The 13463-nt window shown below is 44.4% G+C and overlaps 1 protein-coding gene across 15 annotated transcripts in view; it reads right to left on the bottom strand.

The window, feature by feature from the left end:
- The window catches only part of CACNA1D (calcium voltage-gated channel subunit alpha1 D), a 291185-nt gene extending 278441 nt beyond the window's left edge, over nucleotides 1-12744 (bottom strand). For 11 of the 15 annotated variants that reach the window (XM_075183227.1, XM_075183241.1, XM_075183235.1 and 8 more), the window contains exon 1: nucleotides 12505-12733. In XM_075183227.1, coding sequence (XP_075039328.1) covers nucleotides 12505-12532 — 28 coding nt within the window. In that variant the 5' untranslated portion in view covers nucleotides 12533-12733. Of the gene's footprint in view, nucleotides 1-12504 lie in introns of all 15 variants that reach the window. The other 4 variants (XM_075183240.1, XM_075183236.1, XM_075183238.1 and 1 more) reach the window with 3 other exon arrangements.
- Nucleotides 12745-13463: the final 719 nt, after the last annotated feature.

Below are 13463 nucleotides of genomic sequence, written 5' to 3'. Positions count from 1 at the left end.
GAGCCACAGAAGAGATGAGAAGTATCAGGAAAAAGACAGAAGATCCCAGTGGAAAGAGGAGAGGAAGTCAAGGGACAGGATCCCAATAGAAGGGTACGAGGTCTCTGTAGTAGAAGGGAGATATTGCCGGGGACATGTTTTTTTCACAATGTATTTGTATATTGCCCACCTTCCCTCCTCCAGTGAAGGGCACCTTTGTATTTCCCCAGCCCATTTTGGGAAGCCCTTGGGATTTCCCTCTTGGCATCCACAGTTAATAGTGGTAAAGACAGGAAGCGGATGTGCTGCTTCTGTATTGGATTCCTGTGTAAGAGCAGAGCAGTAGTGCTGGCAGGGAGACTGGCTAAAGCACCCATATAGAGTTTGGAATCCCACCTAATTCTGCGGAGTACCCCTGACCAGCAAACAGATTTCAAGATTTTTCCATTTTAACTGAAAATCCTTGAAGGGTTTTTTCAGGTTTTTGGTTAAAACTGAAATCCCTATATACAATGCTAGTCATCTGTTCAATAAATTTTGTTTTATTTATTTTTTGTTTTAATTTATTTCAATTTTGTTTTATCTATCTTTTATAATATTTTACTTATCTCCAACCTCTGCTCTGCTGGAACTCTCTCCCTAATGCTAGTGGTATTCTATGCAAATTAGAGGGAAGACCATTACAGCATCTTAATACCGTAACATTTCCTGCAATCACACAATTGTGCAAACATAAGCTTCGTAGAACTAAAACCAACTCTATATATGGATTGCTGACTTCTAAAATTAGGTGCACAAGCATCACTGTTATTTTTGTTTTAATTATATTTGTTACACTGTTAAGACACCATGTTCATAGTTTTGGGTATCATGCTATATATATTATATATATATATATATATATATATATATATATATATATATATATATATATATATATATACCAATATAAATATAATACATTGTGCTCTGTTTCTCTTTAATGCAAAATATTTAATAACTATAAAATTTGGCTATTCTGACTACCCACATAAGAGTCCAACGCAAGTTAGAGACCTTGCTAGAGGCCACTCTTGCTTTACTGTCCTCTGGATAACTATACCTATTATTTTTATCATTATGTTTTATTTATAAGGCGCCACAAAGGGTCTGCAGCGCCATACATGACATACACAAAAAGCTACGATCCATAACACATAACATGATACATGAAGAACAAAATAGAAAGACCAGACATAGGGAATGAATAAAAAATACAGGTAACACGGTAATGTAGATCAAATTATATGAGGGACAGTGAGTGAGAGTGATGGAAGGAATCAGCGGGAAGTAGGCCTAAGCTTAAGAAAACAGGACCAAGAGGTACAGAGGGTGATGGAATATTAGGAGAACACATGTAAAGGGGGAGACACAAATAGGGTGGTACCAACTGGGGGAGTGGGGTATGACTCCTTACCAATGATGAAAGATTATTACATGAATCCATCACGCTTCTTTCCCTCCAAACGTGTCTCCTTATTCTAGAAATTCTCTTATTGTAAAGAATAAGGCCATCCTGAACTATTAATATCTTTACGTCTCTATCACTCCCTTCTGTCCCCTAAGCAGTAAAATATTTAGCATGTAGTCTCTCCTGATCATGTTTGTTACATAGCGTATGCACCATTTTAGAAGCCCTTCACTGAATCGTTTGTAATTTTTTGGGGCTTTTTGATGATATGGCCTCTAGATTTGTACACAGTATTCCAGGTGCCGGAACTGCGTTTTGTCACGTCCTTCCATGCTCCCTTAGCCACTTAAAAGGATCTATAAGTCATGCTTCTATTACAATGGCGAGAGATTGGCAAGGAGATGTTGCAGGAAGTTGTGTATTTGGCAGGAGATGGCAAATGTTCTGATTAGTCATATTGTGTGTATGTGTGCGGAGGTGGTGCGTGAGGTGGGACCATGCGGAGGTGGTGCGTGAGGTGGGACCATGCGGAGGTGGTGCGCGAGGTGGGACCACGCGGAGGTGGTGCGCGAGGTGGGACCACGCGGAGGTGGTGCGCGAGGTGGGACCACGCGGAGGTGGTGCGCGAGGTGGGACCACGCGGAGGTGGTGCGCGAGGTGGGACCACGCGGAGGTGGTGCGCGAGGTGGGACCACGCGGAGGTGGTGCGCGAGGTGGGACCACGCGGAGGTGGTGCGCGAGGTGGGACCACGCGGAGGTGGTGCGCGGAGGTGTATGACTATCAGTGAATGAAGACATGAAAGGTGTGTGAATGGTCAGTAACAATGGTTGAAGCCTTGACGTGGCGCTACTGCTGACATGGAGGATATCCATGTGCTAATTCAACCTGTATGTGTGGCTGGAAAATCAGTATGGTTCACAGGTACACGAAGACCGCACAGAGGTGAGCGTGGGGGAGACCGCACAGAGGTGAGCGTGGGGGAGACCGCACAGAGGTGAGCGTGGGGGGAGACCGCACAGAGGTGAGCGTGGGGGAGACCGTACAGAGGTGAGCGTGGGGGAGACCGTACAGAGGTGAGCGTGGGGGGAGACCGCACAGAGGTGAGCGTGGGGGGAGACCGCACAGAGGTGAGCGTGGGGGGAGACCGTACAGAGGTGAGCGTGGGGGAGACCGCACAGAGGTGAGCGTGGGGGAGACCGCACAGAGGTGAGCGTGGGGGAGACCGTACAGAGGTGAGCGTGGGGGGAGACCGCACAGAGGTGAGCGTGGGGGGAGACCGCACAGAGGTGAGCGTGGGGGGAGACCGCACAGAGGTGAGCGTGGGGGGAGACCGTACAGAGGTGAGCGTGGGGGAGACCGTACAGAGGTGAGCGTGGGGGGAGACCGCACAGAGGTGAGCGTGGGGGGAGACCGCACAGAGGTGAGCGTGGGGGGAGACCGGACAGAGGTGAGCGTGGGGGGAGACCGGACAGAGGTGAGCGTGGGGGGAGACCGGACAGAGGTGAGCGTGGGGGAGACCGCACAGAGATGAGCGTGGGGGAGACCGCACAGAGGTGAGCGTGGGGGAGACCGCACAGAGGTGAGCGTGGGGGGAGACCGCACAGAGGTGAGCGTGGGGGGAGACCGCACAGAGGTGAGCGTGGGGGGAGACCGCACAGAGGTGAGCGTGGGGGGAGACCGTACAGAGGTGAGCGTGGGGGGAGACCGCACAGAGGTGAGCGTGGGGGGAGACCGGACAGAGGTGAGCGTGGGGGGAGACCGGACAGAGGTGAGCGTGGGGGGAGACCGGACAGAGGTGAGCGTGGGGGGAGACCGCACAGAGGTGAGCGTGGGGGGAGACCGCACAGAGGTGAGCGTGGGGGGAGACCGTACAGAGGTGAGCGTGGGGGGAGACCGTACAGAGGTGAGCGTGGGGGGAGACCGGACAGAGGTGAGCGTGGGGGGAGACCGCACAGAGGTGAGCGTGGGGGGAGACCGTACAGAGGTGAGCGTGGGGGGAGACCGCACAGAGGTGAGCGTGGGGGGAGACCGGACAGAGGTGAGCGTGGGGGGAGACCGGACAGAGGTGAGCGTGGGGGGAGACCGGACAGAGGTGAGCGTGGGGGGAGACCGCACAGAGGTGAGCGTGGGGGGAGACCGTACAGAGGTGAGCGTGGGGGGAGACCGCACAGAGGTGAGCGTGGGGGGAGACCATACAGAGGTGAGCGTGGGGGGAGACCGTACAGAGGTGAGCGTGGGGGGAGACCATACAGAGGTGAGCGTGGGGGGAGACCGTACAGAGGTGAGCGTGGGGGGAGACCGCACAGAGGTGAGCGTGGGGGGAGACCGTACAGAGGTGAGCGTGGGGGGAGACCATACAGAGGTGAGCGTGGGGGGAGACCGTACAGAGGTGAACGTGGGGGAGACCGCACAGAGGTGAGCGTGGGGGAGATTATGCAGAGGTGAGCGTGGGGGGAGACCGCACAGAGGTGAGCGTGGGGGAGATTATGCAGAGGTGTGGTGGGAGATGTGTGAGGGGAATGTGCGGTGGTGTGTGGGAGTATAGTGAGAGTAGTGTATGACTGTAGGTGAAAGGAGACATGAAAGTTGTGTGAATGGTCAGTAACAATGGTTGAAGCCTGTGGTGTGTCGTTACTGCTCACATGGAGGATATCCATGTGCTTATTCAACCTAAATATTTTGCTGACTCATTTGGCAACCAATCCATTGTTTGTAAACAAATATTGTCACAATATGAATCTCTTATTGTCAACATAATGTCAGTAACAACAAGAACAACCATTTGTTCTTTGTTTATTGTACAATGTTGAAATAATAAAGAATATTTTGGCTGCTGCGAGTGTAGTTTAAAGACGTTATTTTTATTGCTAACAAAAAGTTAACACTATGGGGGGTATTCAATTGACCGCAAGTTGGTTTTTTTCCAGCAGCGTAAAAAAAAAAAAAAACCACACACGGGTGTTTAACGGCTATAGCGACCGTTTTTAGTAAACACGGTGTTAAAACTCGTGCAATTCAATTGAAAAAGAGGGAATCCTGCCCCCGCGCATTAATTATTGGTGTTTGCGAGTTTTTAGGGGAGTGAAGGGGAGTGTTTAACGTGGTCATGTATAACACAAAAAAAGGATTGGCATACATTAGATTGCATTACACAACCATTCTAGTTGATAATATCTGCATTACTTTCTTTAGAATATTTTTTCATTTCACTATTGTTTACTATAGAATCATCTATACCATGTCAAAACACATTAGTGCAAACATATTTGTACCAAAAACATACATAAATATATTTAATATATTTAATTAGTGATTTCATTATTTTTTCCACAAGAAAATCAACTTTTTATTGTTAGGCTTTACTGATAAACATAGTTTATCTTTTTTTTTTCAATATTACATGAATTCAAATGGTTTGCTTAGGTTTTTTATTTTAAGCACTCGCCAAAGAGGTGCGAGATAAAACAGCATATTTGCCTGTTTAACGCTGCGCGTTAAAAAACAATTGAATAGCTTTTAACACGGCTGCCTCTCACACACCATATACTTTCAATAGACCTTCTACTGGAACGTGAGAGGACCGTTTCATGAAAAAAACTGAGCGTTAAAAAGGGAATTGAATCGTGGGTAAAGTTAAACCGCTCGAAAATTATAAAAAAGCAGCGTTAAAATGACTTAACGCTGTGTTAAAAAATATCTTGCGATCAATTGAATTCCCCCCTAGGTGTGCGATGGGCCCCTGATTAAGTTCCTAGGGGTAAATGTATCAAATAGCGATTTTTGCAAATCGACGATATCTGGCAACTTTGCGTGGTAAATTTAAAGCGGTAATGGCTTTAAAGGCAAAACTTGCCTTTAAAGCTCCATATATCAGTGTGCTATTGTCCTAGGACAATGGCACACTGATATATGAAGCCCTAATAAGCTAAATAAAGATTGAGCACCACTGAATAACTTAAGGATAACACTTAATTGCATATACATCTTTATTCTGCAATAAAATAGATTATATGGTCAAATTAATTTGTTACTATGCCCTTCATCCTACACATAATAAATCACATTTTATGGCGTTTATTTGCCATAACACTGAATTACATAAGCAATTAAGAAGGAAAAAAAATCTGGCTACTTAAACATCTGTCTGCCTCCAAGTTATTATATCTTTATGTTGCGATAGTGAAGAATAGAAGACAACAGGGCAAGTAGCAAGGAGGGACGTGAGACTGATGTCTTGCATAAAAAAACACAACATCACTAGTTAATAACACAGTCTGTACCATTAGAAAGCACAAACATATGTATAATAGGACGCCTCTTGGGCATAGAAAGGCCACATATTGATCTACACTCACAGATATTTATAAAAATTAACTCATCTCCTGGGCTCTGAGCAGACCTCCCACTACAAATATCACAGAAGACTATTATCAGAGCTTACAAATGACCAGCATTAAAAGTAAGAACACTCGAGGGAAGCACTGCTGCTACATGGTTACTGGGAACACGATCCACACCAGCTCAGCCATTAATCACACAGGAAGTACAGCCAAGGATAAACAGAGCGTCCACAACACATTTATAGAATCCTCCCTGATTTTATTACTATGTATATAATGACACATACACACGATCTGCTGACTATCAAACGTCTGAGCTGGGTACACACTTATGCAATCATACTGCAGATGCAATGTCTCTAACGATTTCACCAACCACTGGAAGTCCTCATGAGCATGCCGATTTATGTGTACACATCTACACCATACCTGCTAACTCTCCCGGAATGTCCGGGAGGCTCCCACATTTCGCTGGAGTCTCCCGGACTCCCGGGAGAGTGTGGCAATCTCCCTGATCTGCCCACTTCCTAATGAAGTGGGCAGAATTCGGTTCAAACGCCGCAATTCACCGGGCCAAAATGACGCGCTTTTCGGAGCCCCGCCCCCTGCACGCTCACCTCCCCCCGGCAGCTCCCGGAAGCCAAATCTAAAATGTTGGCAAGTATGATCTACACAATGTACCTTCAGTTCTGTTATCATCATGTCTCATAACCATCTGCTGAAAAGACAACGTTCCATCGCTGATCAAGATTTTCTGGACGTTTATAAAACCAAATCGACAGACATGATCGTGGGAGCGCACACACTTTTGCAATATCTGACCAAACGGTAGTGAATCGTGTGATCTGCACGATAACTGCATAGGTTTGTATCCAGTTTTACTATCTTCTATAGTAAAGTATCCTTTATGTGCAGATTCCCAATTGAATAATTTAATAAAGGGTACAATATGCTAAATACAGCAAAAACTGCAATACATTATAATTGTAAAACACCTTTGAATAATGGCAATGATAAAATTAAAACTAGTTTTCTACTTGGGAGAGTTTATACAACTTCCCCCAATATATTACTTTGGTGGGGTTACTTTGGCCATTGGAAACGAGCTGTTTACGCAATTTAGCTATGTTCTGAACTCTATTGGGTGGATACAGCTGATGCTTGTTGAGACACTGCCAGGATTGGATGCACTGCTACAAATGGTAGCCAATTCCTTACAATTGGGAGAGTACCACAGCCAATCAGGAACTGGCTGTCATGTGTAAGACTGTCTAGAAAGCCCAGGACTTACAGATGGCCATCTATCCAGCTACTCTTCTTATCACCATGCTGATACCCAATAGAGTGAAGTTGGGACACAGTTGTTTTCCACAGAAATGTAATAGTATATAGACATGGTTATGTAACCTGTTTTCCAAGAGTGTAAAGCTACTTAAAATACAGTGTACATAATTAGCTTCTGCTGAAATCTGACTATCTTTTATCACTGATAGCGATATACTCACTATTAGTGCTATATATCACCAACAGTAATGTATCTGCTTGACAGCAGTTACAGTGTATATACAGCTTACACTCTATATTGCTCTTCCTGTCTCTTACCTCCCCTCCCTTTAGAATGTAAGCTCTCACTGGCAGGCTACTCTCTCTGATGTCTGTCTACTATCTGTCTGCCATGTATGACCTGTCATTTATTTTGCTACATTCTGTGCGAGCCCCTACAGATTTGTGCTTAGACTAATTTATGCCCCATTAGGTGTAACTGGTTTCATTTATTTGTGAGCTTGCTCACTGTATTACTTATGTCTCTCTTTGGGGCCTATATATATAAACTAAAAAGTGTGTTCAATCCCCAAAAACGATTAACCGCAAAATTCTTATTTACCATCACTGCATAGATATCTGCTGCTCTGCATATCTCTTCTTTTTACTGAGCAGTCCCCATAACAATGTATGAGCACTGCTCAGTATTGCTATTTACTAAAGTTTGCTAGAAAAAAAAATATCGTTTTTATAGAATGCTAATGTATGCACATACATTATCATTATTGAAGAGTTTCAGTGCTGTCAGCTCGGCTCCGAAGAGCAGAGCTTCACAGCGCATGTGTGGAGGGATCATGTGATCCATCCCTGTCACTCACCGCTCTCTTTCTGCAACTGTATAGTGCAGGGATGTTTGTGCGCATGCCCGAGGTTTTCAATCGGCGCATACGCACTGGAGTGAGAAGTGAAGAGACAGTGGTGAGTAAGTTTTGCACTTCACAGGAACAGCAATTTTTCGGAACTGCTGTTCCTCTGTTGCTTTTTTCCTAAATATGAGAAATAGTTCAATCCTTATCAATGCAATAAGGATTGAAAACTATTTTTCATTTTTCATTTTATGCAGTGGTTGATAAATGTGCCCCTAAAGTGTACAAGTGCTCTGCGCTACGGGATCTGAGACACCCTATAAGTAAATAAATATTAATAGATCAGGGCTTCCCAACTTTTCCCAGCAATGACACAAATTCATCCTGAGACTTAGCTTTGTGACAGTTGAAATGTTTAATTAATTTCCTTCCTCTTAATTACTTTACTGCTGTCTACAATTAAGTATAAAATATAGTACATAGGAAACGGAGGACCACAGAATAAGACTATAGAAACATTCTAAGTCATTAGTAGATCACAATAGATCTGCAAACAATTCTCATAAAGTCTCACCATTAACGGTTTGGTGACCCATGTTTTGGGTCCAACGCATTCAAGATTTTTATACAGCTTCAAGATACTGGAAAGGGGTCTATATACAAGAAAGTTAAATGTGCAAAACACATGGTGGGTTTAGATTTGTATTTATATCATACAAACAATGTAGTAAATAGAAAACCAACATGATGGTCTAAAGTGTTTGAGGGTGACCAGTAAGAGTTAATATTGAGGCTACTGAAACACAGGTTGCAGTCAGTAGCCCCAATAGTGTTCAGTATTACAGATGCATTGTTTTGGGAGACAATGGGTTACAAAGAAACCCCTACAGATCACTTGGGGGCACTGTAAGACTAAGACATCAGAATTGTGATTCTACATACTGACAGTAACGTAAATTTCAGCTTACATAAATATGGTTTCTTGCAAATGATTATTCTGGGAATGTCTCACCCAAAAAAGCTTTCAAGTAATTCCCATTCTATGCAATATCAAGACAGAAATGTAAAATAGTAAGTATACACAAGTAACAGTAGCGCTGGAATTCACTCCGATATTAATCTTAAAAAAAAAAAAAAGATCTGTGCTCAAAAGCCATCATCGTCTTGACTCTACAATGACACCACTAGATAAAATAATTAAAGTACAAAAATCGAAATGGCACAGAAATCTCCAAGCATGAGATCTGTTTCCTGTGTTACGTGAGGCACAGAAGGACAAAGGATTACATTCGGTGTATTGTGATTAATCTCTTAAAGGTACACTGCTTGCTAGAAGAGATGCTGACATTTAGGATATGTACCATGGAACATAATACATGGTCTGTGTATGTTGGTATTTTAAAGGGAGAAAACCAAGTTGAATTTAGTTTCAGTGCACTGGTGCCTTCAAACTCTGTTTAGACCTATGGAAAGTGTGAAAAGAAATCTAATTTCAGTACTACTAGAGGAAGAAAAGACTGGCTAAAAATCTGCATTGTCTCTTTTCATCGTCCCCACCAAATGCTTGTTGTCACTAGTGTAGCGTGCACTCAAACCCACGAGCTTTGAATGACCTCTAAACCAGAGCACCCATATAAAAAACATATACACTTTCCTCATTGTATGAGTGTAATATAGACAGGTTGTATATAACTTAGTGGTATATTATACAAGGAGACATAAACACAGTGAATCTCTAACACCCAATCTTACGTACTAAAGAATACTGACACATCACCGGCATTATATACCCTCATTAGCAATAGAAAACTGAAAAGAGAAGATGGTGATATGAAGACACTGTAAGATGGTGTATATCAGTGTAGATATCAAATCAGCCTCCATAACAATATATTTCACGATTAAATCTAGCTATAAAGACTTGTATAGTACTGAGCTTTCTCTAGCAATAACACATCTGCATATATGTTTCTTATGAGGGTGAGGATAGCTGAAGCGATAATCCACTATACATAATCCATTAACCCTTGTGTATAATCAGAGGACTGCTTCGTGAGCAAAAAGAATACACATTTATGAATGCAGGAGATGATGCTCCGTAAGTGAGGTTTGGTGCAATTAACATGATGAGCTAGATAGATAATCTACCGAATAATACCCAAGATAACGGGCCAGCAACAATACCAGGGTTAATTCCTTTCTAGAAATTAAAAAAAAAGTCATGGCTGCTCATGTATAGGACAGAGCAGTAACCATGTGTTAACTCATTCCTGGCCATAAATTATCTGCAACTGGAGACGACAGTGTGTGGAAAATTCTACATATAATTAATGGACAATGATAACGATGGTAGTAATAGGGTAACCTCAACTAAAGGAGTGCAATATAAGAAACCGATGAATGAAAAAAAGTAGATTTGTAAAAGTCCAGTACTTTACACATAACCGTTTGAAGGTCCAGCAATGTTATATGGAGAGATATGAAAGTTCTGCAGAGTTATATGGAGAGATATGAAAGTTCTGCAGAGTTATATGGAGAGATATCAAAGTTCAGCAGTGCTATGTGGAGAGATTGAAGAGTACAGCAATGTGCTTTGAAACGATGGAGAGGTCCAGCAGTGTTACTGTATATAGAGATGTAAAGTATTGGCATTGTTATAGAGAGAGTTGTGAAGGTCTAGTAGTATTATACAGAGATGGAATGGCCCAGAAGTGTTTTATAAAGAAGTGATTTAGACCCATCAGTGTTAAATGTAGGGGTGTAAGGGTCCAACAGCGTTATACAGAGGTATGTTTAAGTCCAGCACTGATACATTGATAAATGTGAGCATGGCTGAGCTGGCCTATAAGTAGAGGTTTTAAGGACCAACGCTTTTTATACGCATGCAAGTAGGTAAGGTGGGGAATTTAGTTTCCAGGACTTTTATGTGCATGAAAGTAAGTAAAAGTGATATGGAGATGTGAATGCATAAACTAAGATGTTAAAAGTTGGGGTCAAGGAACATTATAGGTATAGTATAGACAGATGGGGGGGTGATTATGAAAAGAGATGTTGGGGGCAAGAGTTCAGCTGGGCATTATATATACTCTAGACAGAGGGATACGGGTGGATGCAGCAATGTAAGAGATAAAGGATGTTGGGGTTGAGGGTCAAGCAGGGTAATATAGAAATAGGGATGAGGGAAGTGAGGGTCCAGCTGTGTAACTGAGAAGGAGGGATGTTGGGGGGTAGGATACACATTATAACATAGAGAGAGGTCCATTGGGATGTGTGTCCATGAGGATGCTAAGGGTGAGAGTCCGAAGTGTGATATACATAAAAGGAAGTTGTAGCGAGCATCCAGCAGAGTAATGCGGGTAGGGGGATCTTGGGAGTAAGGGTCCATATATAATAGAGACAGGTGGAAAGTGGAAGTTAGGGTCCAGCAGGGTAATATAGCTGGAGGTATTTTGGAAGGAATGTCTCACAATGCAGCAATGTAAGGTAGATAGAAGCATACTGGGGTGAGAGTCCAGCAATAGATAGATGGACAGTCTGGAAGGGTATACATGGGGGGATGTTGGGGGGTGATTGTCCAGCACAGTAATATACAGGGATATTGGTGGTGAATGTACAACAGGGTGATGTTGGGGCTGAGGTCCAGTAATAATAGAGGGATATTAGGGATGAATGAATATGCAGCAGGTAACATTAATAAAGGGCTGTAAGGGGAAAGGATGCAGCAGGTACATAGACATAGATTGTATTGAGGGTCCTGATGGGGCATTGGATGCTGGGCACATAGGGATGACATAACATAGACATACATTGCACTGAGGGTCCTGATGGGGCATTGGATGCTGGGCACATAGGGATGACATTATATAGACATAGATTGCATTGAGGGTCCTGATGGGGCATTGGATGTTGGGCACACAGGTATGACATTACATAGACATAGGTTGCATTGAGGGTCCTGATGGGGCATTGGATGTTGGGCATATAGGGATGACATAACATAGACATACATTGAGGGTCCTGATGGGGCATTGGATGTTGGGCACATAGGGATGACATTATATAGACATAGATTGCATTGAGGGTCCTGATGGGGCATTGGATGTTGGGCACACAGGGATGACATAACATAGACATACATTGTATTGAGGGTCCTGATGGGGCATTGGATGTTGGGCACATAGAGATGACATAACATAGACATAGATTGTATTGAGGGTCCTGATGGGGCATTGGATGCTGGGCACATAGGGATGACATTACATAGACATAGATTGAGGGTCCTGATGGGGCATTGGATGCTGGGCACATAGGGAAGACATAACATAGACATACATTGAGGGTCCTGATGGGGCATTGGATGCTGGGCACATAGGGATGACATAACATAGACATACATTGAGGGTCCTGATGGGGCATTGGATGCTGGGCACATAGGGATGACATTACATAGACATACATTGCACTGAGGGTCCTGATGGGGCATTGGATGTTGGGCACATAGGGATGACATAACATAGACATACATTGAGGGTCGTGATGGGGCATTGGATGTTGGGATGACAGAGAGGACGGCAGAGAACACAGTCAGGTGTCGGGATGTCTTACCTCCAGCCAGCTCCCCCGGCTCGTCCATCCTTACCCCCTTCAGTGAAAGCCGAGATCCGCACCAAGCCTCGCACACTCTCCCGTCCGGCCCCCCTACCCGCCCCCCATATCACTGAGGCACCGGGCGATCCCTGGCAGCTCCGGCCGGCATCTCTTCACATCCGGGCGACCGAGGTTCTCATGGCAACCGCTCCCGTCTGCTATCACTGCTTAGTGGTGGAGAGAGGGTTAACCTGCCGGGGGGGCGGGGCCAGGATTAACTCCCTGCGCTCCAGGTCACGTGATTAGCAAATTACCCCTCGCGGGGTGGAGGGCTGGGCGTGGCTGCCATTGGGTGACAGCAGCTCCCTCCTTGGTGCAGATTGGCTGAGACTGACAGATGCTCAGAATACCATAGAGAGTGATCAGCTGGTCCCTCGTTACCTGGAGCTCACACAGGAGAGCGCTGCACTTACATACAGGGGGGTAATACTGTATATGAGGAGAGCGGTGCACTTACATACAGGGGGGTAATACTGTATATGAGGAGAGCGCTGAACTTCATGTACATACAGGGGGTAATACTGTATATGAGGAGAGCGCTGCACTTCATGTACATACAGGGGGTAATACTGTATATGAGGAGAGCGCTGCACTTCATGTACATACAGCGGGTAATACTGTATATGAGGAGAGCGCTGCACTTCATGTACATACAGGGGGTAATACTGTATATGAGGAGAGCGCTGCACTTCATGTACATACAGGGGGTAATACTGTATATGAGGAGAGCGCTGCACTTCATGTACATACAGGGGGTAATACTGTATATGAGGAGAGCGCTGCACTTCATGTACATACAGCGGGTAATACTGTATATGAGGAGAGCGCTGCACTTCATGTACATACAGGGGGGTAATACTGTATATGAGGAGAGCGCTGCACTTCATGTACATACAGGGGGTAATACTGTATATGAG

Source organism: Mixophyes fleayi, chromosome 8 (genome assembly GCF_038048845.1).
Source record: "Mixophyes fleayi isolate aMixFle1 chromosome 8, aMixFle1.hap1, whole genome shotgun sequence".
In the NCBI taxonomy this organism is placed as follows: domain Eukaryota; kingdom Metazoa; phylum Chordata; class Amphibia; order Anura; family Limnodynastidae; genus Mixophyes; species Mixophyes fleayi.
Note: the sequence above shows the minus strand (reverse complement) of the source record. Positions and strands in the feature narration are given on the sequence as shown.